Source organism: Garra rufa, chromosome 9 (genome assembly GCF_049309525.1).
Source record: "Garra rufa chromosome 9, GarRuf1.0, whole genome shotgun sequence".
Classification (NCBI taxonomy): domain Eukaryota; kingdom Metazoa; phylum Chordata; class Actinopteri; order Cypriniformes; family Cyprinidae; genus Garra; species Garra rufa.
Genome location: NC_133369.1, coordinates 32,260,470 through 32,288,133, shown reverse-complemented (window position 1 = coordinate 32,288,133; position 27,664 = coordinate 32,260,470). Strand labels below are relative to the sequence as shown.

Sequence of the window (27,664 nt, the reverse complement as noted above, 5' to 3'; positions counted from 1 at the left end):
CCTGATTCAGACGTTCAACCTGTCCGTTGGCCTCCGGATGATAGCCAGACGTGAGACTTATGTTGACGCCCAGGAGGCGGAAGAAGCTGGACCAAAGGCGGGAAGAGAATTGTGGACCCCGGGTCCGCCACGATGTCCTCTGGCAGACCGTAAAACCTGAATAGGGAGTTGCACAGTGCCTCCGCAGTCTCCATGGCGGTGGGTAGTTTGGGGAGAGGGATGAAACGACAACTCTTGGAGAATCTGTCGACCACTGACAGTGGTGGTGTGTCCCTGGGATAGAGGCAGATCCGTTACAAAGTCAACAGCAATGTGGGACCATGGACGTTGAGGAATGGGTAGAGGTTGCAGCAAGCCAGCGGGGAGTTGATGGGAAGTCTTAGACGTGTTGCAAATGATACAGTTCTTGACGAATGTAATAGTGTCAGTACGTAGATTTGGCCACCAGAAACGATTACGGAGAAGCTGAATAGTAGCCTCAATCCCAGGGTGACCGGAGCTAGGAGTAGCATGGACCTCAGAGAGAATTCGTGATCGGAGAGTCGCAGGTACATATGTGAGATTGCCCGGGCACTCTGTGGGAGGTGGATCCTGGGTCTGGGCTTCCGTGATCTCTGTCATGAGGTCCCACGTGACTGGTGCAACGATCATAGATGCCGGTAAGATAGACTCTGGAGGCTGAGGGACGTGATCGGGCTCATGTATACGAGAGAGAGCGTCAGCTTTATTGTTCTGGGAACCCGGACGGTAGTGAATCTCAAACTGGAACCGGGTAAAGAAAAGGGACCATCTAACTTGGCGATGGTTGAGGACCCTGGCAGTGCGGAGATATTCCAGATTTTTATGATCAGTCAGGATGATGAAGGGGTGTCGTGCTCCCTCCAGCCAGTGCCGCCACTCCTCCAGGGCGAGTTTGATGGTGAGCAACTTTCGATTCCCTACATCATAATTTCTCTCGGCCGGGATGAGCTTGTGAGAAAAGAATGCGCAGGGAAAGGTCTTGGAAGGTTGATTGTGGCTCTGAGAAAGTACGGCTCCTACTCCTGTGCTGGAGGTGTCCACCTCCACGAGGAAGGGTAATTGGGGATCCGGGTGTCGAAGAACGGGAGCTGTGGTAAATCTTTGACGGAGTTCTTGGAAAGCATGCATGGCGTCAGGTGACCAGGTAAGACGTGTCTCTCCTTTCTTGACCATAGAAGTTAATGGAGCTGCTACCGTGCTGAAGTTCCGAATGAATCGGCGATAGACGTTCGAGAATCCCAGGAACCTCTGGAGTTCCTTGAGGGTCTTGGGACGCGGCCAGTCCAGCACAGCAGTAACCTTCCTCTCATCCATAGCAACGCCCTCAGGACTGATCACATACCCCAGGAAGGTGATGCTCTCTTGGTGAAATTGACATTTCTCCTCCTGGGCGTACAATTTGTGGTGGATGAGGCGCTGGAGCACAGTCCTGACATGTTGAATATGATTCTTGAGTGTGTTGGAGAAGATGAGGATGTCGTCAATATACACGATCACCCATCGGTTCAGCATGTCCCGGAAGACTTCGTTGACAAACGCCTGGAAGTAGGATAGGCTGTTGGCCAGGCCGAAGGGCATGACCCGATATTCGTAGTGACCTGAAGTAGTTGAGAAGGCGGTCTTCCACTAATCTTCCTCACGGATGCGAATTAAGTTGTACGCCGAACGTAAGTCCAGCTTAGTGTAGAATCTCGCTGAACGAAGCTGTTCCAGAGCCGGAGGGACGAGCGGTAGAGGGTATCGGTATTTCACAGTCATTTGGTTGAGAGAGCGATAGTCAATACAGGGTCGTAGACCTCCCTCCTTTTTCTTGACAAAGAAGAATCCCGCCGAAGCTGGAGAAGTGGAAGGTCGAATGAATCCCTTGGCTAGCTCCTCCTGAATATATTTCTCCATGGCCTCGGGCTGTGAGAGAGGGAAGATGCGACCACGTGGTGTTACTGCTCCTGGCTTGAGTTCGATGACACAGTCTCCAGGTCGGTGGGGTGGTAGTGCGGTAGCCTTGATTGTGCTGAATGCATCGAGAAGGTCGTGGTATTCTGCAGGAATGGTGCTGCTGGACGGAAGCCTGGTTGAGCCGGGGTGAGTCCTGGAGCCTGAGTGAATGCAGTGTTGTTGACAATATGGAGACCAGTGAGTGATGATACCTCCTGCCCAGGAGATGGTCGGTTCGTGGCGATCCAGCCACGGGAAGCCCAGGATGAGTGGTGACTGAGGTGAAGTGATTACAAAGAAACGAATGGTCTCCTGGTGGCCGGGTTCTAGACGGAGGGTGAGATCCTCGGTGATGTGGTCAATGCATCCAGAACCTAGTGGTCTCCCGTCGAGGGCGGCCACTGACACAGGAGAAGTGCAAGACAGAGTAGGTAAGTGGTTGGATTTCACAAAGTTAATGTCAATGAAGTTCCCGGCAGCCCCAGAGTCAATTAAAGCGGTAGTCCTGATGGACCTACCACCGACACTGAGTAAGACAAGTATCACACATCTGTTTAAGCAAAGTCTGCGTGAACTCACCGAGGTAGGAGGACGTGGTGGTCGTGTGGGACATGTGGCCCGAATGTGTCCAGTCTGTCCACAATAGAGGCAGAGGTGGTTGCGCATCCGCCGTTCTCTTTCCTCGAGAGTGATCCTAGTGGTCCACAGCTGCATGGGTTCGGGGCCAGTAGAGGTAGATGGTTGTGGTGGTGCCTGAATAGTGAAAGGCCGGTTGAATTTGCGTGCACGCATCACATTGTCGATCCTTATTGAGAGATCGATGTACTGAGCCAGAGTTAAACCCTCATCCCGGCATGCCAGTTCCACCTGGAGGTCCGAATTGAGTCCCTTACGGTAATGCAGTTTGAGAGGCCCGTCGTTCCATCCACTTTGTGCTGCTAGCGTGCGGAAGTCCAGAGCATAATCCGCAGTGGTGCGTCGACCCTGACGCAAAGCAACAATCTGTTCTCCAGCTTCACCGCTCTCCGGAGTGGGCTGGAAAACCTCCTTGAAGCTCCGAAGGAAAGTTGCAAACGTGGGATAGGTGGATTGGCCCAGATCCCAAACCGCAGTGGCCCAGTCTAACGCCCTCCCCGTGAGCAGTGAGCAAACAAAGGCAATTTTGCTCTCATCCGACGCATACAAGTTAGGCTGCTGATTGACAAACAAAGTACATTGAAGGAGGAATCCCTTACATTTGGCTGCAGTACCGTCGAATTTCTCCGGGAAGGCGAGTCGGGGGCTGGTGGTGACCGCTGGATTAGCCGTGGGTGGGGCAGGAGGGTTGATCGGAGCAGCATGAGAAGGCATGACGGGCGGTGATGCAGCTTGCATACCTCGGATCGCTTGAACCAGTTGTTCGGTCAAAGTGCTCAGTCGATCCATTTGTTGCTGGTGCTGCATCAGCATCGATGCTTGAGTAGACATCTCCGATGCGATCTGGGAGACTGTCGCTGGATCCATAGGTGGCGAAGTTTTCTGTGACGCGGCAGCAGAGGAATCGTGAGACATTGGATCCATGTGCAACAGTTTATTTAAATCAGACAAATCAAACAGGCTTAGGTCAACAACGGCAGACTGGTGTGGTGAAGGTAAATCCAGGAGAGTAGTCAAAATCCATGCAAAGGGGTCAGGGCAGGCTGAGATCAAAGGCAGTAATCCGTAGGAAGAGCGAGGGTCGATAAAGGGCAGGCAGCACAGGTTCACACACAGAAGATACAGTCCAGTTGGCAGCAGTAAGACAGTCCGATAGATAACGCTCAGGATAGGGTACATAACCGGCAAAACTTTGCAAGGAGTGAGCTGGCGTGGGACGCTGATATGGCCGCCAAAACGGAAGTGCACCGGGTACCCCGGAACCGGAAGAGCGAGTTCCCAAGTACGGGATTGTGGGTAATGTAGTCAATATTCGGGTAAGGGTTCCCGCTGGCGCGGGACAGAGGGAGCCACAGAGATCGCGCTTGTGACAGTTTCTCAGTGGGTGCGTCACTGAGTGGGGAGAACCTGTTTGATGTTTTAATCGGAACGGAAGAGCGGTGTTTTGACCCGCAACTATGCCGTCTCACAGTCACCCAGTTGCCCTGCTGCACGGGCGCTGTAACTACCGGAACCGAACAATTTGCATGTCTCCCTGAACTAGTCACATCCAAAGCCGTATCTAAGTCCCTCACATTCTTACTATCCTCCATTAAAGTTTGGATGTGTGTCTCTAGTTCTGAAATCTTCTCTGTCAGCCTAGCTATTTCCTTGCATTTATCACATGTATAAGGCTCACTGCCGACAGAGATAGATAAGCTATACATGTGGCAGGTGGTGCAGACAATAATATCGGTTATATGTCAGTGTGTGAGTTGTTTACTTACTTTACTAAATTAGTCTTCCCATTAAAAATGATTGCGAATATGGAATGCGGAACGTAGACAAACACAAGAGGTGGGATTTATCACATGAACAACATTGCCTCGAACTCCCGCTGTAACTTTACCTGCTAGTGTCACTGTTGGATAATGTTTCTTTTTTTCTTAAAAAAAGTCATTTTTACATTTTTAATGTTAGATTTTGTAATATTGGCGTTGTTTTATTTTTCTACTACACATTTTGTTCTCATCCAAAATTCTGAGGAGACACTTGGCTCCCTTCTTCTCCCCTGTTATTAAATTGTTGTGAAACAGACTTCGATGCTGTAATGGGCCTCAGCATCCCAGCAACCCAAGCAGTTTGGATGGATGAATGGATGGATGGATGGATGTGGTGAAACGGTTTTCAAAAGAAAGGCCATCAGAGCATTTCCATACAATGTATGGTGTATTCCTGGGTACAGACCGCATGGAATATGACCATTTTCAGCAAGAACCATTAAAACTTTTCATTGCAAGGATTAAAATTTACCAACGCAGTCCTATCTACAGATTAGAGCTCTGCTGCAGGATACATTTGGTGGTATGGCTCATAATAGCCTAGGAACAATGACTCCATTCTTGGTGCTGCAGCATGATAAGTGATTCAACCAGATGTTCCCAGTCTGTATAAGGACCACTCTGGTTTCAGAAATATGTTCTTCATTTCCACTGGCTTGGGAAATGTCACACACAGACCCCCATCAGACTACGAACATCTCTCAGCATTTACCCCCGTTGATGACCATCAACGTCAACCCTGTGCATCCCTTTGTCCACACACACATAAAAATTACCACACACAAGGCATTGTTCTTGGAGTGACATCTAAGATTTCCTATGGAATTTTTCTAAATATATACAAAGTAGAAGTATTTTGCAATCTTTCTTGGAAAAGCATTATTACTGCTGAAAATGTTTTTTTATGGTTTTAGGATTACTCTCTTCCCTCAAAAACCTCATTTTAGGCCAAACAAGTGACGTGAAAGCCTTTCAGTACACAAGGGTGTTGAACATAATCTGGAAGAGTTTGTTAGAAACACTAAATAGAAAAGACTTTCTTTTTCACAGTTTGAATCAGCTCTAAAAAGCAGGCCATATATCAGCAGGTAAACACTTCCAGCTGCACAGCAGTGGCACAGCTCTGGATGTGATGGCAGTATTCAAACCCCCTAAATGAACAACTTTCTATTAAAAGTGCACTACTATTTTCTTTATCACACAAAGACAACTGGACATGCTTAATATTCAAATGATAAAAAAAAAAAATTATTTAAACCAAAATTTCATATCAAGTTTGTAAAAAATGCTTGTAAACTTAGACCTCCAACCAGATGAGGAACTCCAAAGATTTCCTTTACACAGGATCTGTAAAACACAGCACTTCTGCTGTGTCTCAACTTCGCCGTAACCGTTTTTGTTTAACTCTTGATGAAATTTCAAATTCACCTTCATGGTAATAAAAAAATAAAAAATAAATAAATAAATAAATAAATAAATAAATACCCTGACAAGTTTGGAAAATGGATAATAATTAATATAATATAATATAATATAATATAATATAATATAATATAATATAATATAATATAATATAATATAATAATATTTAGATTTGATAAATATTTTGATATTAAATTTGATAAATTGACAAATAAAGTTATAGATAGATTACAAACAAGTTATTTCCTCCTTATTTTCTCCTTACTTTACAGAAGCAGGAAGTGATCCAAAACCAGGCGCGACTCAAATTAGTCACAAAGTCACAAATGCTTAGCTGTTGTACCATTACCATTACACAGGTAAAAGTTGTACTTCCAAACGTAAACTGTGAAATCATTTTCTTCCAACAGAAATAAATACTAGCCAGAAAATGGTTTATTTTTCTGTAGCAAATTGGTTTATTTAGTTTCTAGATGTTGGAAACTGGAGCGTCCCTTTGCACGCCTTTGAACATAACCAGAGCTGGCCGGCTTTGTGAGAACATGCGTGAGTTAGAAAGCAGACTCGTATGTTCTTGGTAATATTGCAACATCATAGAATCAAACCGCAGATCCAGGGCTTTGGTGGTATAACAATTGATTCAGTCTTGTAAACTCAATTAGAAAGGTACTTGAAATGAGAGAGTGATTCAAAACAAGCCTTCATGTTCTTGCTTGTAGGTTGTGGTTTCATAAGAAAGTGAGTGTCACAAAATGAGTAACAATCCTTAATGCTATTAATCAGACGTGCTGTTTTTCATCCCCTCTGGAGAGGACGGAAGTGGGTGGTGAATTTAAGCCATTGTTCTGACACTGCAGTTGGGGTTCACGAGGCTGGGGGAGTCGGAAGAGCCAAAGCTCATAAAAAAGCTTTGCTTTCATAATGGTCACTCTTCTCTTTTCCAGCTCAACATGACTGTTATCACACCACATGAGCTCATAGGGGTGATAGGGCCGGTGCGACAGACAGAGGAGACCCCAAGAGGGCCGCAGATCATCGCTGAGGTGATAAGAGCAAGCTTGGGTGTTGCTTAAAGTGTAAATCCTCAGAGTCCTTCTAATGCTCTGTTTAAGGCGGAGCTGATTTGTCACATCAAGGATGTGTCATGAGCAGAACTGGGAGGAAAACAGTGAAGTCAATGTCACATCAATGCCAAAGACTCGACAATTAAGTGAGAGATGTGCTTGAGTTACAGACTTTCACTTTGTGACCTAGGTGTGTTTTGCAACTCTCTGATCTCTGGGGGGGACCTTGTTTGGGTCTGGCCAAGAGGTCAATAATAATTCACTTTACACTGATCAGACTAGCAAATGGGGATGTTGGTTTAGCACCTTTGGCAATTGGGCCACATCTTCCGCTACCTGAAAACATTTGTACGGCCCTGAATAGTGCCCTCCCAGACCCTGAGATTAACTAAAAAACAAAAACAAAACAAACAAACAAACAACAAAACACCCCAAAACAAAGCAAAACTAAATCACAAAATGCAAAACAAAACATAATTAAACAAACCTAAAAAACACAAAACAAGCAACACAAAGAATACAAAACACAACAACTGAACAAAACTAAACAACACAATATAAAGCAAAACAAAAACAACTAAACAAAACTAAGCAACATAAAACAAAGCATAGCCAAACATAAAACACTAATCAGTAAACACAAAATAATAATAAAAAAACACTAAAAAATACACTGTAACAATGTGATTTTTTTTTTTTAATGTGATTAAAAATTATGCAATCATTTCCTCTGTAACCTATACATAATTTCATAATACTCAATTTCCTACCTTCTGATTAGTGCAAGCTTTAAGTACCACTATTTATTAGTTGCCAAACCATTTATCAGACACACACTGTGTTTCTGCATTGAACGGCAACTGGGTAAAACTAAAAATAAAAAAGTTTGAGCCAGAATCTTAAAAACAAGGTAAAAGACATAGGAAAATAGCTAGAAGTTGTAATGACTTAAACATATTTTCTATAATATTATATTATAATGTGTGATTACTACACAATCCAATATACAAAAACAATGCCAATTCTTGTAGGACAACTTTGATGAACTTTGATCCACTTCAAATGTTGACTACTGTATATACATACATACATACATACATACAGTGCTGCTTGAAAGTTAGTAAACCATGTAGAATTTTCTTTTTTTGTTATATATATATATATATATATATATATATATATATATATATATATATATATACAGTATATATATATTTATTATATATAATTTCTGTATAGATATAACCCAAAAGATCATCAGATTTTCACACAAGTGTTTCCTAGGGGGATGATACAAATCAATATAACCCTCAGTTAAAGCTGTAATAATGACATTTCATTGCAGAATTGGCAAACTATCCAGTGTGTTATAGTTTGTGCTCTGGAGATTTCTATTTTAACCTGTTGATTTTTTGAACCCAACAGCCAATCATAGGCATTTAAGTTAGAATCCACTCAACTTGCTAGAGTTTTTGTTCAGGTATTATGTTCATCACGAATCATCCCATTATAACAAAGTGTAGACGCAACGTAAAGAAGATTAATTGCAAAGCATAGAGAACTTTTAGTTACATAACGTAACTTAGTGAGATTGCTATACTATGAACTTATATGAGTAAAAGCATTTTAGTGATTATAAATGGAGCGCTCTTTGTGTGATAGCAATGGACGGAACTAAAACCTTAATATATTAGAGAGAGAGAGAGAGAGAGAGAGAGAGAGAGAGAGATTAGTGTCACAATATGTGTTGAAAGGAGCACAACATAAGGATGAACGTCAAAGGCAAAGTTTTTAATATAATTCACAGAGAGGGTAACAAACATACGTATGCATTGAAAAGACTGGACAATCAAACATAGAACTGAACCAACTAATAAAGTGATGCTAATGATACAAGGACAGGTGCGGCTGATTAATGAGGACTTAACTAGTACAGGAACAGGAAATAACCAAATATGGGCAACAGAGGGAGAAACCAACATAAACAGTCCAAAGGGGTGTGTCATTTCTCCTCTATTCCTTGAAGGCGCGACCTCACAGTGTAGGAAAAAAAAGGAATGGAGACAGGAAGTCTGTATGAAAGGAGGCTTTGGCAGAGGACGGATACCCGGGAGGAGAACGAGCAACAGAGTCCAAAAAGGTGATGATGGAGGGAGGAGCCAAGGAGGAGACAGAAGTGTCCAGGTTAGATCAGACGGAGGGAAGAGCCATGGAGGAGACAGAAGGGTCCAGGGCTGATCAGACAGGGGGAAGAGCCATGGAGGAGACAGAAGAGTCCACGGCTGATCAGACGGAGGGAAGAGCCATGGAGGAGATAGAAGGGTCCAGGGTAGATCAGACGGTGGGAGGAGCCAGGGAAGAGACAGAAGGGACCCAGAGCAGGAGGAGCCAGGTGACACCCAGGCCGCAGCCATGATGGTAGCCCATGGCGTAGCCGATGGAGGAAGGAGCCATGGTGGAGGAAGGGTTGATGACTCCATGGGGCCAACCGACGGAGGAGGAGCAGGTGGAGGTGCAGCCCAAGGCGGAGACGGAGAGCCGATGATCCAAGGTGGAGGTTGGGTGGGAAATCTAGGCAGGGAGGCAGTTCCGGGCAGACAGATAGTTCAACAGATCAAACAAATAAATCAAGTCTTGTCCCAAATCTAGCAGTCCCAGGCTCCACGAGTCGGGGTGGTGTTTGGCTGAGCTCTGGGTCATAAGTGGGGCTGGTGTCATTGTCGATGATGTCTACAGCCAGAGGCGATCTGCAGGACACCAGCACCCACTCAATGAAGGCAGCAAAGCTCTCTCGAGGACTGTTCCCAGACAGCTGCACTCGTGTGGTGGTGTTCAGGCCAGTTTGAAAAAATGAGCAAAGGCAGCTGTCTGGGTAGTGTGTTGAGTGGGCAAAAAACACAAAGTCTGTGGCGTGGTCCTCAAGAGAGCAATCCCCCTGCTCCAGGGGGGTAATCATGCCACTTAACTTTTTACGGTTTGGTTTTCTGTCACAATACGTGTAGAAAGGAGCACAACACGAGGATGAACGTCAAAAGCAAAGTCTCAGAGAGGGTAACGAACACACGTATGCATTGACAAGACCGGACATTCAAACACAGAACTGAACCAACTAATAAAGGGATGCTAATGATACAAGGACAGGTGTGGGTGATTAACTAATAAGGACTTAACAAGGACAGGAACAGAAAATAACCAAATATGGGCAACAGAGGGAGAAACCATCATAAACAAAGAGGTGTGACAATTAGAGCACCCTCACTAATTTAAGAAGCATCCGCAGTGATTTGATTCAGGAGCTGTGCCTGGTTCACTATCAGGAGAACACTGAACAACCATGGTGTGCATGGGAGATTTGCAAAGAGAAAGCCACTGCTCTCCAAAAATACCATTCTGCCCATCAGCAGTTTGCAATGGATCATGTGGACAAACCAGAGGGCTATTGGAGAAATGTTTTGTAGACAGATGAAACCAAAACATAACTTTTTTGGTTTAAATGAGAAGCGTTATGTTCTGAGAAAAGAACACACTGCATTCCAGCATAAGGACCCTACCCCGTCTTTGAAACATGATGGTGATAGTATCATAGTTTGGGCCTGTTTTGCTGCATCTGGTCCAGGACAGCTTGCTGTCATTGATGGAACAATGAGTTTTGAATTATACCAGCAAATTGTAAAGGAAAATGTCAGGACATCTGTCAGAGAACTGAATCTCAAGAGAAAATGGGTCATGCAGCAAGACAATGACCCCCAAGCACACAAGTTGTTCTACCAAAGAATGATTAAAGAAGAACAAAGTTAATGTTTTGGAACATTAATCCAACTGACATGTTGTGGAAGGACCTGAAGCAGAGAGTCCATAGGAGAAAACCCACCAACATCACAGAGTTAAAGGAGTTCTGTACTGACAAATGGGCTAAACTTCCTACAAGCCGTTACCTGCAGTTATTGCCATCAAAATAAATAAATGACAAAGTATATTTTTTATCTCCTTTGTTTAATTTGATTCTCTGTCTACTTTTAGGATCTAATGATGTTTTGGGTCATATTTACACAGAAATATAGAAAATTATATTTGTCCCCATTTTCTCTCTATACATGTGCATTTCTGCTCATATCCAATCCATCTTTTTAGCCTATTAGTGCAGAAACACAAGGGACTAGTTTTGTAATTGGATGATATGCTTCATCACAACTGTTTACAGGAGTCATCACGCTATAGAATCAATGGTGTTTGCTATAATCTTTGTGAAAATGAGCAGTGCTCTATGAGAAATCATCTAATTGTGCTGGCAAAGGCCTGAGCCATGAGTATTTAGCCTGCAGGCAGGATACTCATGCAGTAAAGCTGCTTTGAAGCCCAGAGAAGTGCTTCAATGTGGAAGTAAGACTATAAACAGAAGCACTCGCATTTCCTGTCGGCCCAAGCAGCTGTGGTTAACTTTCTGACCCCCTAAGCTCCATTAACTCCATAATGAACACAAAGAAACCGATCCACCTTCAGTCAACCCTGTGAAACTTCAAATATCTACAGCTCCCTGGTCCTATCCAGTCCATGTGGTTTTGGTGTGTAATTTGGTATTTTGCCCATCAAAGCAAAATATGTCATGTCACAGTCAATAAATAGTCAGTATTATTTAGCCTAATGACAATCTCTGTGTAATGACAATGTATGGCAACAGCAGAAGAAAAACGTATGGGATGTAAAAGCCAAAAATAATAAACACATAGATCACTTTTATTTCCTATGACAGGAAAACTCTTGGTTCAGTGCATAAACAGAAAAAAAAAAATCAAGTAGGCTAATATTTCTTTATGCTTCAATGAGGAAAATGGCAATTAAAGGAATATTCTGTGTTTAATAGAAGATAATGTTGATTATAATGAGGCCACATGTAAACATTAAAATACTCATCGTTTCAATAGTAAGAAAAAAGTAATGTACTAACTTTCTAGTAAAGCTATATTCATTTTAACAGTTTTGTTGCCATAATATAACTAAAACGACCATAAAAATTATGAAAACAGCTTTACAGCTCAAGTAATGCACACATTTTGACAGAAAAACTAATGTGCGTGCTTTACAAAATTATAAACTCAACATTTCTGCTTTTCTGGTTTACTTCCATTTTAAGCGCCTTACTGTAAAGAAGGCGAAATTGATGTGTCAATGTTATTTTTTGTGGTAATTAACTCAAATGGTGTTGATTGAACTTAAGTGGAATATCCCTTTAAGGGTGACCTTACATTACATTCTGTCTCTGAAGCACATCGAAAAAGAGTATTCAAATTACATTTTTATAATGAAATCAGTTTGTCTTAATTCTCTTTGGTGCCATGCTAACATCACCATGGAGACCGCAAAACAGACAGGGTGGAGTATAGTAGACCTGATTTTAAGTCTCTTTCTCACACGCACACACACTTGCACATGTGCACCCCCACACGCACAGTGACACACTGAGGAAACACATGTTGTAGAGGCACACTCTGAGCTCAATGCCCTCATTCTCAGCGCAGCTCTCCCACGTCTGATCGTCTGATGATAATCACCTCACAGTGAAAGGGCCAGTTATTGACCACAGATGATAGCCGAGCCACCGGATGCACTTTTGGAAAATGTGAGTAAGGTGCTCTGCTTTAAAAGTTCAAAAGGCACTTCCCCTCATTACTCACACACTATTCACTGTCACTACAGAGCGCTTACACAAGGGAGCAGAAGACACTATCTTGATTTACAAACTGGAAGATCACTAGCCATGACCAAGTTACCATAAACCACAATAAAATCTCTGATCATTCTCTCAGCCAGATTTGTTTGTCAGTCAGAACTTAAAAAATGTTTGTTTCTTTTAATTTACAAATGTTATTGTTTTGACAAAGCCTTGTTTGAAAGTTTAGGGGGTAAAAAAAAGGTTAGATAGACAGATAGACAGATAGACAGATAGATAGATAGATAGATAGATAGATAGATAGATAGATAGATAGATAGATAGATAGATAGATAGAGAGAGAGAGAGAGAGAGAGAGAGAGAGAGAGAGAGAGAGAGAGAGAGAGAGAGAGAGAGAGAGAGAGATTTTCATTCACAAAACAAATGATCTGCTGTGGAATGTTGTGAAAAGGCCTTGACGACATCTACTCATCTATAATGAATATGAATGGAAATGTAAATAACTAATTTTTAACAACAAGCGTTGAATGTTGCCTCATCTATAATGAAAATGAATGGAAATTGGATTGATGGATCACAAAAATGGGGTGAAATTCAAATAAATTAAAATAACTGTAACTTTGAACAATACACTTAAACTTTTTGTTTGCTTGACAATACCTTGTTTGAAAGTTAAATGTTACAGGCTATGCATTAAATAGATCTGCTGTGGAATTTTGTGAAAAGGCCTTGATCTATTCATCTATAATGAATATTTAAATAACTATAATTTTAACAACAAGCTTTGAATGTTGGTAAAGCCTTGATGGCAAAGCCATTCATCTATAATGAAAATTAATGGGAATTGAATTAATTAATCAAAAAATGGGGTGAAATTCAAATAAATAAAAATAAGTGTAACTTTTAGCAACAAACTTTTTTGTTGGCTTGACAATACCTTAATTGAAAGTTTCTATGTTCTAAGTTTAAATGTTATAGGCTATGCATTAGATAGATAGATTAGATAGATAGATAGATAGATAGATAGATAGATAGATAGATAGATAGATAGATAGATAGATAGATAGATAGATAGATAGATAGATAGATAGATAGATAGATAGATAGATAGATAGATAGATAGATAGATATGAAAAAGATTTCAAGCACTTCCATTAATCATAAAGTAATACAAATATAAAATGAGGATCATTTTTTCTTGACAAAACAAATTATTTTCCTTGGAATGTTGTGAACAGGCCATAATGACATCTATTCAGTTATACTAAATGTTTTATAATTTTTTTGCATTTATTCACAGTTATTTGTCACAATTATATATATGTCAGCAGAGAATTGCTTTCAGTAGAGAGGAATTGAGCAATCATCTCAAAGGGGGTGAGAATCAGCCTTCAAAGGAAAACATTAAAATCTACCCACTGTTAAATGGCATATTTGTTTAACACTTGTGGTTTTGGTATAGGAGCAGGTCTATCTTAAATACAAATTAAGGCCGTCTAAAGGGGTCCTGAGGGGAGACATAATACATGAACAGCAGATAAGCAGCAATCAGTCTTAATGACTGGGGCTTTGTTCATGCACACTTAACTTTCTTTCCTTTCCGCCACCCTAGATGTCGAAAAATCTGACTGTGAGAGAAAAAGGTTGTGCAGTTGATTTCTGGGCTGATAAAGAATGAATGTAAAAGCTGATATTGGCAAGATGCCAATCGTAGTAGATGTGGCACCTACCACGTTTCAACATTTGAAACTACCATTGAAGCCATCTAAACCCATCTCCTCATGTTCAACATCTAAACACACAGAGAACAATAACAATATCAGTGTCTTTGATCTAAACAAAATGCAAAATGAGTTGCACATGGCCTCTCAATGAGGCCATTGTTCCAAGCGAAATCAAGAAAAAGCATGAACGTCTGCTCAACTAAAACTAAAATGTGAGTTATCTCAGATTTCCAGCCCCATATAAGAGGCACAAGCCCCCTAGGTGATGTTTGGGGTGCCTGACAGGATAAGATCCATACATATGGAATACAATGCCGTACTGTACTAGACACTAGAAGTCTTCGTTTTTTTAAATGAGTCAGCAAAACATGTGGTTGCTCTTCATCAAAGTCAGTTAAGGGTCAAAGGAACCCCAACTGTGAAGCAGGGACTCATTAGCCTCCGTCCGTCAGCACCTCTGCAGTCTGCTAGAGGAGTTCAGCGCCCTCGTGTTTGCCATGCTTTAGCGGGAGGTTATTCTACAGAGACACATAGCAGAGGTTGCCATCCTCTTCCCCAATTCGGTTGCTTACTGTGAATCCTTGTTCAAATAAACAGTGGCCCAAATTAACACATAAGAACTGCCTTTTCACATGAATGGACTGTTACCAAAGCCAGTCCACGTGCTGTCCCTGCTGGGCAGAAAATCCCTTTTGAACCTAGTAGGGAATTGGTTGAAAGAAGCAAAGTGGACATAAACAAATACGGAATATTGGTGCATATTGGTGGAATAAGCTACTTGTTGATTTTTTTTTTCTTTTTGGAATTGCTGATGCTTGTGCTGAGTGAAAGATTGCTTAATATTGATATATTTCTGAGTTTTCGTGGAAAAGACAGAAAAAAATAATAAAAGAAAGAAAGAAACAGCACGTTTAATAATATTAATAGCTGTATAATAGCTGTATGTATATTAAAAACATTGTTACATTTTTGGCCCACATTAAAAGCTGCATCACCGATCAGTATTGCAAATTAACTTTCACTGCTGTGAATGTGATCAGATTTAGAATTGTGTGGCGCACTCTTGTGGTAAATATGTGTGTTGCACCTCCTGCCCTCCAAATCACAAGCCCAACTGAGAATCAATTATCATCAAAAAGTTCTCAGGCGTGTTTTATTAACTGTATTCTACTTGAAATTGGCTAAATAGTGACTGATTTTTAATGCACTAAGATTAATAATACAATATAATTTTGTTCGTTTATGTGTTCGGTAAATGCATTGTTTTATTTTTCATAGTTATTCCCATGAGTAATTATTATGTTTTAATTAATCGTTTTATTCATTTAATGTTATTTTATTTCTGTAAAAAATAAAAATAAAAATAAAAAAATCTCTACGACTTTGACGGTTTTTTTTTTTTAGCTGAAGACTGTTTGGCTAATTGCTTGATTAACTCATACCCACCCCCATTTCGGAAGTTTGAATGGGCAGCACTTTTTTTCGCTTGGAGGTTCACTCCTCCTCGCCCCCGAACCAACCCCCTTATTAAAACAAGTCTAAAACCCTGCCCGGTTAAAAGAGTCTTACAAATGTATGGCTTACAGGAAGCATAAAGTTAAAGCGTCTGGAAGAAATTAGACGCAGAAAAGGACAGTTCACAACTTCAACCTGTACGCTTGGAAAAACTTGAATGAATTTTAGTCACCAACATTGACTACTGTTGGATAACTTTTTTGCTTCTTTTATCAGCTGACAACGTCAGAATGAACTGCCAAGATGCTCCAACATACCTCATCACAGCAGACTGATGCAAACTTTAATATATAATGTATTGGAGGTGGCGAGAAACTTGAATGTTCAGTCGTTGCTTGGAAAACGTGGATACTGCCCACGCATCGAGGTTTTAGATGCTCCCATGCCGGTGTTTTCTGTATTTTACCCCAAAACTTGTATGGGAAGTTTTGTCCAGTGTCTGGATCGTGCAGAGCCTCGTCGGACAGCATCCCTGTTAAACTAACGGGACATCTCCACACAGCTGCTCCAAGGTACTGTATGATCATGATTCATTTCATGTTTGACTGTTTCGAATGCTACACATCGTTCTATTAGATTAATAGCTTCTTTACATGTATTTCATGTATCAAAGGCGTTATTTTAAACAACCTTAAAGGGGGAGAAATATGAATGAATGGAGTTCAGCCATGAGTGATTGCAATACCTACACGTGCCAATTTCTTTCAAAATCCAACAGGTTCTAGTCTAATTAATTTAAGCATATTTCCTGAGTAACATGACTCAACATTAGCTACAGCTAATATAAGGAACATCAGATATGTTATATTTCATATTATTCATGTAAGTCTAATTTGTTTCTCTTGAATCCTTGTTGTTAAACCTGTACATATCAGCTGCTGCTCTTTCTGACAGGTCTCATATTGTTTCAAATGTCTTTAAATATTTAGGCTACTAAACAACGTCAAATTGATACATTTAAAACACGTATTGTGTATTTGGGATTCTACCAGGGCTATAGGCTAATTAAACACTACCTAAACCCTCTGACCAATAGCAGAGCAGAACAGATATTGCGCGCAATCCAGCAGCAGCCGTAAAACTGAGGGTGACGCAATCGAATAATGATGCGTAATGACGCTTTTCAGTAGGCTCCCTCGGGAGCTTTCATGGTGTTGCATAAAACGAATAAAATAAATAGAAACATTTTCTACACTTGTCATTTTTATGCAAGCATAATTGCGTAAAGCAATTTTTGTGTAGAATATACCCGTGCTACTTACGACTGGTTTTGTGGTCCAGGGTCACATATATGACTTTCGATGTCCCATCCAAAACTAATCCTAAACATTCAAGCAGTCTCCTATTACCATGGTAACCTCTTTAAGCCAAGGCTACTTTTGTTCACTAGCATCTTTTGTATTGTAATCTGGTTAACTTGTAATTATATTTGAAACGGCTACTGAAACATACATATAGGCTACTTGAATGTTACAACAATACATGCTTTTGTTTGGACACTCTTTGTGGGGTTCAAGCCTTAATTAGAGGGGTCAGACCTCCCAATGCCAACAATAATTTGCACACCACTTAACCATACATGAATTCATCCCTAAAATGATAGTTTCTTAGCTGTTTTCCCAAACATTTACATGCTGACAGGTTCTCTCATAAGGCTGTGTATCTTTACAGTCATCTTTGAAGTTATCATATTATGAAAAAAGCTCTATAGTATAGTCAACGTTGATAACATTTTTACCTCCAAAATGCTATTTTGATATAATCAGATGCCAAACTTAATTCCTCATCATTTAGCATTCTGTAAATATTGCCTGTTGTAAATGTGCAGGGTGTGTGGCACACATTGAAAATTAGGCTGCAGTTGGAGGTCAAAATGCTACAACCTTGGCCATGAGCCTGAGGTAAGACCCAGCTGTTCACCATAGTCTACAGGGGACTTCTAGTGGCCAAAGTTCATACAATAACCTAATTGCAGTTCGCCCTCAAGGCACTTATAAAAACTTGAAGAAATGCAGCATTATTTCTTCTGACAGTCTTAACCATTAGGAAAACAATGTTTTGTTTTGTAACTAAAGGTGAGACCTAGTGAAGTATGAGAGTCCTGCAAGGTTGAAAGGTAGAAACAGCCCTGGAGGCAGAATTTAGCACCAAGCCAGGTGGCAGCAGCCTGAACAGCAGTGGACATGGCGGCCACGGTGTCTGACAAGGCCACACCACAGAGCCGTGGCAGAGTGATGGATGTGTCTCAGTGCTGGTGGTTGGATAGTTCCTCTGGGAGGCGGCCGTGGCAGTTCCCCAAGTTCCCCACCACCTCAGAACCACCCACTTCGGAGAAGCAGAAGCTTCCTCCACTGGGAATACACTAGAGTATCTCAGATGGGCAGGATGTGCAACAAGGCAGTGTCTCTAGTTTTGTCTAGGTGCCAAAATTCCCACCAACACAATTTCAGTGAAATGACTAGTTTACTCTACAATTTTATTCTACAAAGTTTGCACCAGTCTTTTAAATCTATATTTTTTAAAATGAACATAAGATAGATTATGAATACAGGATCAATAGATCACCTAAGTACTATCTCCTAATTTTCTATCTGATTTCTCCAAAAGGAGTGTTAAGCTCTGAGCCATGGATTTCCTGCTGCATAACAACTGTCGTTGATGGCCTTTCACATGTTATTGTGTTTCAAATGAAGCTTTGTCTAAAGGAAGCTCCTCCAAATCTGAGGATAAAATGAACAAATCATCTGTCTCAATTAAATTACACAATCTACCTCCCCCTACATTCAGGCTTAGTGTAAAAATTCTTTCTTAATGAAAAATATTTCTATACATTTATGACATAAAAGAAGCAAACTAATTTTTTTGGTGCTTTACATGCCTGGGTCTCTTTTGGCTAGTGCACATGTACTTTTCTTGCACTGCAATATTTTATATACATTCAAAGATGGATTATAGTTTTCCCCATTGAGGATGATTCAACTCCCAGTGATCCTTGACACTTTGTATCTCCTCCCTGCTCTGTTGGATCACAGCCAGATAATATAGACAAGGTAATATACATGACATACAGGCAGCTATAATGCAAACAAAAACATGATATATTTAACTGTTATTCTAGAATGATAACTACATTAGCATTCACACCAAGAGTTTTATCATATTAAATGTTCACGCTCTCTAAAGTTGGGTGAATTCTATTTGACTGATTTTTTTTTTTTTTTTTTTTTTTTTTTAATCAGTCATGAGTTGGGAAAAATTAATTTTGAAAGTGATTCCAACAATATCATCACTCTGTGTCGTTATTGTTATTGTTGTGGTTTGTGCTTCCCTATTCACATAGAATGATTTTACAGTCAACGTCCTTGGTGTGAACGGGCCAATTGCCACATTTCATTTAGTCAGACAAAATCTACTGATGGCAAATGTTTCACATGGGACCATTTCATCTACACCCCCATTCACAACAAGATGAGTCAGTCTGCACATGTAAACTCTGCGCTTTCATCCTTAGAGACACAAAGCCGATTTGTGTAAACATGAGAAATTAGGTCATTGACAAAGACAGCGACGCTTCTGATATCCTGTGATTAGTGTTAGTGTCCTCTTAGGTGTGGGCTACATTTTGTCTTGTCAGCAGTCTTAGCACTTTCAAATGAGCCATTTGGGTTCATCTAGAGTTTAAACAAGACATGAAAGCAGGTTTGGGGATACCCTGAGAGCAGTACAGGCGTTTGAGACATTAACACCACATGCTCCCCTTAATCCAACAGGCTTGCACGTGTCTTTGTGGATAAGGTGGGGTTTGGAGGGTCCAGAGGGCCTCGTAAACATGCAGGATGACGTTAAATGCTGTGATACGTGCCAGTTAGACTCACACTGTGCTGTAGTCCATCATATCAACCTCCAGAGCCGCTTTATAATCGTAACCAAGAGGGACACTATCAAAGAAAACACGAGATTTCAGTCGAGAGAGTCGATAAAACAAGACCCCATCATTAATACAATGGCTGTCTTCAGCAGTAATAAGAAAGAGGGTCTTTAGTAGAGCCCTCTTAAATCTAAATTTCACTGTTCATGCGTTCCCACGGAGATATAAACAGATGATGTCAGAGGGTGGTGCTGCATAGTCACGTCTGCCAAGCAGATGGGGAACTGCATTAGTTAGGAAACTTGGAACAAATGGTCATAAAGACCGCTCAGATATTCAGAAGACCAGGAAAGAGGAAGAAATATGATGCTGTCTGAAATATACCGTCACTTATGCAGCGAGAACAGATGCATGTATTCTATGCTTCCATACGATCAGAAGTCTGTCATCGTCGCCACAAAGCTGTCCGCACACCTGCTTTAATTTCATTTATGAGTGCTGTCCATGAAGTTGTTCTGAAAGGGGTGGGTCTGGCAAAAATTACAATTCTGTCTTCATTTACCCACCCTCAAGGCGTTCCAAACCTGTGTGACCTCTGACTTTCATTGTATGGATCTTCATCTTTTGTGTTCCACAGAAGAACGTATTTCAGGAGTCACCAGGTATCCTGCAGAGTATAGCTCCAACCCTAATTGAACACATCTGAACCAGCTAATCAATGTCTTACTAGGTATACATACTTAAAAACCTCTAGTCAGGTGTGTTGAGGCAAGATGAAGCTAAACTTTGCAGGACACTGGCCCTCCAGGACCAAGTTTTGTGACCCCTGACGTTAGTCCAATAGTTTCAAATCATAATATTCACCCCTCAATATCTGTTGTTGTTTTCAGATGAGATGTGATAAAGTGATCACCTACTTGAGGATCGTTGGGACAACACTGTTCGGCATTTCGCTGCTTGTGGGAATCTCTACTGCTTATATCATGGGATATAAGCTGATAACGACTGCAGGCAACTATTTGTCCTTTGGTCTCTATGGGGCAATTCTAGTCGTTCACCTCATCATCCAGAGCTTGTTTGCTCTACTGGAACACAGGAACATGAAACGTTCCCTGGAAACTCCAATCAAACTCAACAAGTCACTGGCCCTTTGCATCGCAGCCTATCAGGAAGACCCCAACTACCTGAAAAAGTGTTTAATATCGGTGAAGAGGCTCACCTACCCTGGGATAAAGGTCATTATGGTTATCGATGGGAACAATGATGATGACTGCTACATGATGGAGATCTTTCGAGACATCATGGGCCGGGACAAGGCAGCCACGTACATTTGGAAAAGCAACTACCACCAGAAAGGCCCTGAGGAAACCGAAGAATCGTATACCGAGAGCTTGCAGCAGGTTTCTCGACTGGTTCTCAACAACAAGTGTGTGTGCATCATGCAGAAGTGGGGCGGGAAGAGGGAGGTCATGTACACCGCCTTCAAAGCCCTGGGAAGAAGTGTCGACTACGTACAGGTGAGTCTATCTCTCTCAGGCGGCTCAAGCCTCGCCTAGCCAAGTACACAAGGGCAACACAGGCAAATTGTACAAAGAAGCTTTTGTGACTCCATAAGTGGATGCTAGGTTAAAGCATGTAGTGCACTGAGAGTGAGGAAAGTACATTCCTGCTTAACACTGATGCTGTTCATTGAGGGACTTCTGTGGGAATTCGTTTGCATATCCCGGGGATATTTCTGGCACTTTCAGAACAGATCGCTGGTATTTTTCGCTGGCATTGAGTGGTTCTTTTGCTCAAGGGAATGTGTCACATAAATAAGTGTTCATAAATAAGTCACATAAATGCATTAAACCCCCAAGGACCTTTTCTGTGGTGGTTTATTCTAAACATGTAATTCCTGCTCCTGAATTTTTACAAGCTTCAACCAAAGAAGGCTAATTATTTTGGAGAATTTTACAGTTGAGAACAGCTGTGTCCATGTGTTTTCACGTCACAAAATAGACTTTCCATGGCTTTGGTAGAATGCTACGTGAGAATATTTACTTTTGTTCAAGCTATTTGCAACAAAATGTCTTTCTAGAGATTTATCAGCAAAACTAGAGATCAAATGTCCTCTTATGTAATCCAAACAATTGTGCAATCGTTTTTTGATGTAAGAAAGATTCAAGCTTACCAAACTGAAAACCTAGAAGAACATCTGAACAGTGGTTCACACAGAACAAGTTCCTGCATTCCACGCAGCTGCTTTTAGTTTTTTTAGTTTTTTTTTGTGTGTGTGTAAATGTGTTACGTATGTGGCTGTTTGACGCCAAATACAGCCTCTGAGAAAGGTAAACTTGAAGCTGTCATTTATTGGTAATTTTAAAAAGGCTCTCTTGTATACTGAACAAATGATGTTATTTTATCCACATGCCACCTGGTTCCAATGAGATCCCTGACCTTTGCTCTGAGTGTAGAGCCCTAATTGTGTTTAACTTATCACTGATCTTGCTACCTGGCTTGTGGTTGGTCTCACTATGGGGCTTAGTTGTAAAAGCAAAGTGGCATACATGTCTTTCTCTGGAAAGAGCGAGATAACCTCTGGGCGATGTTTGCTTAATGTTTCAATGTTAGAAAGCTTAAACCGAATCTCCGAAAATTTGAACAGTGTGTGCTCGTGTTTGATGACCCTTAATTTTTGGCTCTATAACTGAACAAGTAAGCCAGAACTCAATGATTAAAATGACCTCTGGGAGAGATTGATATACTTGTCCTAACATATTTAGCAGCAATTTTGATTCATCGTGACCAATCGCACAAAGACAATCTGGTTTCTATAGATGTGATTGTGGAAAATAATAATATTCACAGCAAGGATAAATCTTTTCGAAGGAACACATGTCATATTAATGATCATATTAGGTATCTTGTTGAACAATGTGATGCATCAGTACATGTGGTGCGAACACTGGTTTAATAAAATTTTTCGGAGAACATTCTGTACAAACATATGTAAAATGCTCTAGTGCATGCAATTTAATTTTTAAACTAAAAATAGACTTAACTTTTTTTAAACCGTGTTTATCCTTTATTGATGTATCTTTATTGTGCTGGATGCAGGTATGTGATTCAGACACCATGTTGGACCCAGCCTCCTCAGTGGAGATGGTGAAGGTTCTGGAGGAAGATCCCATGGTTGGAGGAGTAGGTGGAGATGTACAGGTATGTGTATCACTCTACTGCATCACAAATTTATATGACAGCATATTTAAGATTTTTTTCATCTACTTTAAGACTTCCAATAAAACTTGTTTTGGAAAATTTTAAAGTATTGACAAAAATAGCTTTAAAACTAGCTGAAAAAAATAATAATTTGAGAAGTCTGTTTTTTTTTTTTTTTTGTAGATAACACTTATTTTGATATTTTGACTATTCCAGTGACGAATGTCCAAATAGTTTTGGAGTTACTGTATAATATCCATATGAGGAATATCTAACAATGTCTGAATATGTTTCCTTTTGATATTAAATGCCAAGTTCTGTCATGAAACTCTAGATGGCGTATGCTGATGGGTCATTAATGCAAACTGATGATATTCACAGCTTTAAACTACTTTGCACATGCTGATTGGTTTATGTTCAATTCACAGCCAATGAGCTTGCTGCTTTACATTTAAATGGCTGGTTAGCATTCACTAGAGCATTTTGAACCCTCCACCTCCCCAGCTCCACCTGTATAGATTTGCTACAGGTTTTTTTATATGCTATTTGTGCAGCAGCAGTATTTCTTAAATATTCACAGCAGTGTATCGGCTTATGTGTTTGCAGTAGCAAGTTCATGTACTTGATTTGCAGGAGCAGCAATAATCTACAACAACAGCAATAACCAACTGCAGCAGGAATTAAGCAGTGTAGCAGATCTATTCCACAAAGACCAAATATGTTAACATTGTTATATCCATTACAATGCTAAAATCTTCCAAAAGGTGTCATGATAAAAATGTATTTTCTATTATAAAATTTCTGTTCTCTTTTAGAGATGCTGTAAACACATTTTTGTGGGTTACATTTGGTATAAGCCTTCAATATAGATATATGGACTGAAAAAGGCTGTGTAACATCTGAATTCAGGGTTTTCACCCACTCCAGTCTTTAGATTCATAGTCAGGGCAGTTGTTGTTGTTTTTTGGGGTGGAGGAGTTTTTTTTTTTTTTTTTTTGTATGTGTGCATCCTGTACAAAGAGCCTTTAGATCTTTTTCTGGTTTCTCACAGTTATTAACATACATTATTTCCATACATATGTGGCAGGTGTCCAAGACATACATATCCTATATGTTAAATTATAGATTCTCTTTGATTTCTAATCCTGTTTGTTATTCTGTCCCTCTAGATTCTGAACAAATATGAATCGTGGGTCTCCTTCCTCAGCAGTGTGAGATACTGGATGGCGTTCAACATCGAAAGAGCTTGCCAGTCGTATTTCGGGTGTGTTCAATGTATCAGCGGGCCCTTGGGGATGTACAGGAACTCCCTGCTTCATGAGTTCCTGGAGGACTGGTACAATCAGACGTTCATGGGAAGCCACTGCAGTTTTGGCGACGACCGCCACCTGACCAACCGAGTACTGAGCCTGGGATATGCCACGAAATACACCGCCCGCTCCAAGTGCTTGACCGAGACGCCCATTACCTACCTACGCTGGCTCAATCAGCAGACCCGCTGGAGTAAGTCGTATTTCAGAGAGTGGCTTTACAACTCCATGTGGTTTCACAAGCACCACTTGTGGATGACCTACGAAGCCGTCATCACCGGCTTCTTCCCCTTCTTTCTCATCGCCACTGCGATCCAGCTCTTCTACCAGGGCAGGATCTGGAATGTCCTTCTGTTCCTGCTGATCGTTCAGCTGGTGGCGCTCATCAAGTCTTCGTTTGCAAGTTGCCTCCGTGGAAACATCGTCATGGTCTTCATGTCCTTCTACTCAGTGTTATACATGTCAAGTCTGCTACCGGCAAAGATGTTCGCGATAGCCACCATAAACAAATCCGGCTGGGGAACGTCTGGAAGGAAGACCATCGTGGTAAACTTCATCGGACTTATTCCGATCTCAGTTTGGTTCACCATCCTTTTTGTCGGCATTATTTATACAATAATCCAAGAGACCCGAAAGCCTTTTCCAGAGTCCGAAAAAATCGTTTTGATAATCGGCGCCATTGTGTATGCCAGCTATTGGGTCGTGTTCTTGACTTTGTACGCTGTCCTCATTATGAAGTGTGGCAAGAGGAAGAAAGGACAGCAGTATGACATGGTTCTTGACGTATAGTATTTCCCAGTGCCCTTCATCCTTTCTACGTTTACATTTAAAAACAATCTCAGACTGCTATCTGAAGGTGGGCTGTCCACAGGTGACAGGAAATGAGGAGACATCATTGCTGCTGTGACTGTTACTAAGGATATTCCTTTGAAGTGATAAAGGAAAAACTTTGTAATATGTGAGCTTTGACACTCTTGATGTTTTAGTATTCCACCACCAAATGACAACTTCTTTGCACTTTCACGTTCACTCTCATTATGCATAATGCTTGATCTAGAACTTTAAGGAACAAAATACCTCAGTGGTTATGTTTGCATTGTGTGAGTGTTTGGGATAGAGTCAGAAGAGACTCATGTTTTTTCTTAAAGTAATTTATGATTTTTACTTTTAGTTTGTTTTTATATATATAAAATATTATGTATACATTTTTAGACTGAAATCCAAAACAGAACTTCTGAGTTTTTTTTTTTTTTTTTTTTTTTTTTTTTTTTAAATTGTGCTGTGCTTTGTATTTGCATAATGTATTTTATTGCCTTTTATATAGACTTTTATTTTTTGCTTGCCACCAAAGATTCTCTATTTTCAATAAATATGAGGAAATGTAACTTTTTAAGACTTGCCTATCTGACCAAAATGTGAAATTCAGAAGCTGGATTTGTCTCTGTGATGACAGCAGTAAAAGGCAAATCTAGGGATAAGTTATTCATTGACAAGAAGGGCGAAGAACCTGTGTTATTATAAGTATTACATGGATGGAAGACCAGTCTATTTATACAACATGGTTACGGTTTATAGCTTTCTTATGATTTTTAGCAAAATATTCGTAATATGAAAGTATCGTATGCTGGTTCAGTTGAATGTTTTGAATCGTCCTGTCAAAATTGACAATCCCACACAATCTATAAAATTTCAGTAGTTGCCAATATCAGAGTTCTATGCAAATTTTCCGGAAAGTGACACAGGAGCATTTGCATATAAATGAGGCACAGATACCTCTTTTGATTGTTATTATTTCACATGTCATATCATCAATCAATGTCCAGAGCATTTGCAAAAAAGCTATTCCATTGATGCCAAACCTTAATTTCCAAGTTATGTCCTGCCTTAATTTCCTGGAAAAGCCCTGATTTTATTTACCAGCATTATTTTAATGTTTACCAAATGAATCGTATATCAAAGTGGCAACATGTGATGATGAGTAAAGTTACTTTGTGTTACAATTAACTATGGATTGTAATTGATGAGGGCTTTTACTAAGGCAGTATTGTCATAAAGCACTTTTGTGTTTGTGCCAAATAAAAGAAAATACTTTATAATGCGTATCCAACATGCTGTTTCCTTTGTAAGCATCATGTCCTTGAAAAATAAATATATGACCTGATGAATCTGTTTTTTTTTCTCTTTAACTCTGGCATCTGTTCGTATAGTGAGTAGGGGAATTCCTGGGACCTCAGACGGCTCGTACACACAAGGACCTTGCTTGGTCTTGGTTTTGCTATTTCATCACCGACTGATGAGGGATGAATAGAACAATTATTTGCACGCTGTATCAGGAAGGACAATTGCCATGGTGATGCTTTTTGTTTACGACATATACAGTGTAAGCAGGATGGAGTAGCCACGTAGCAAGTCTAGACTGAGCACTTAAAGATGTCTGCAGTGCTGCAGTTTAATCCCTCAGCGCAAGCTGTCATGTTAGTCTATAAATCAAGGATGATTTCATGGGTCAGAGTAGAGATGAAACTCACGGTTCTGAAAAAAGGAGTTCATTATTCTGTTTGTAGCCCTAGTCTTGGCAGGCGATATCCATTTCAAGCACTGCTGACAACTCTGAACTGTGCCCATGGCAGTCTTGGGAAAACCTGGGGCTGATGACGGCATGAACCCGGGAGCCGTCTTCCTTGGCTGTCCAAAAAATTCCTCATCCAAAACTTTGTGTAGTCTTGGCAGCTAGAGCTATGGGGCTGCGTTCATCTGCTCGGCAACAGGTGATGAGGATTCCATTTGAAAGCTCCAGTCATGTGTAGAATTGGGCAAATTTATGATGGTCAAGACCTTACTGGGCGTTGCAGAATTCATGGAAGTTTATTGTAATGCCATCTGTGACCATGTATATTGTAAGTATGAAGGTTGCACGTGGCCAACTAAATTCATGCCATGCAGCTCAACTGTACCAATGCTACCATAGCTGACGGCTCTCTGAAAAATAATCTATCTCTCTACAGTATCTCACAAAAGTGAGTACACCCCTCACATTTTAGCAACCATTTTAGTATATATTATCATGAAACTTGAATATATTTTAGAGTAGTCAATGTGCAGCTTGTATAGCAGTATAGATTTACTGTCCTCTGAAAATAACTCAACATACAGCCATTATTGTCAAAATAGCTGGCAACAAAAGTGAGTAAACCCTGATAACAGCAATACGTCATTTAACCATGCAAATCCACATGTCCTATTCATCATGTTAATGTTTTTGTCTGCTTGATAGAACCATACAAAGTCGTGTATCTTGTATTAGAGCAGTTAAAAGTACAATTCTCTCATACTGACCACTGGATGTTCAACATGGCACCTCATGGCAAAGAACTTAAGAAATTGTTGCTCTCCATAAAGATGGTCTAGGATATAAGAGGTTCAGTAACACCATGAAACTGAGTTACAGTACAGTGGCCAGGATCATATAGAGGTTTTCCA

General features: G+C 40.6%; 1 protein-coding gene across 1 annotated transcript; it reads left to right on the top strand.

Moving 5' to 3' along the window:
* Nucleotides 1-15,897: 15,897 nt before the first annotated feature.
* On the top strand, nt 15,898-25,403 carry has2 (hyaluronan synthase 2). The gene is made up of 4 exons (XM_073847591.1): nt 15,898-16,317; nt 20,564-21,190; nt 22,773-22,874; nt 24,044-25,403. Exons 2-4 carry the CDS (start codon nt 20,564-20,566, stop codon nt 24,971-24,973), a joined length of 1,659 nt encoding a protein of 552 aa, XP_073703692.1. The 5' UTR covers nt 15,898-16,317; the 3' UTR covers nt 24,974-25,403.
* The last annotated feature ends 2,261 nt before the right edge of the window (nt 25,404-27,664 follow it).

Excerpts from the sequence above, each read along its gene's own strand:
- has2 (XM_073847591.1), top strand. The coding sequence starts at position 20,564 with ATGAGATGTGATAAAGTGATCACCTACTTGAGGATCGTTGGGACAACA. Across the intron at positions 21,191-22,772 it reads GAAGTGTCGACTACGTACAG|GTATGTGATTCAGACACCAT; the intron begins GTGAGTCTATCT and ends TGCTGGATGCAG. Across the intron at positions 22,875-24,043 it reads GAGTAGGTGGAGATGTACAG|ATTCTGAACAAATATGAATC; the intron begins GTATGTGTATCA and ends CTGTCCCTCTAG.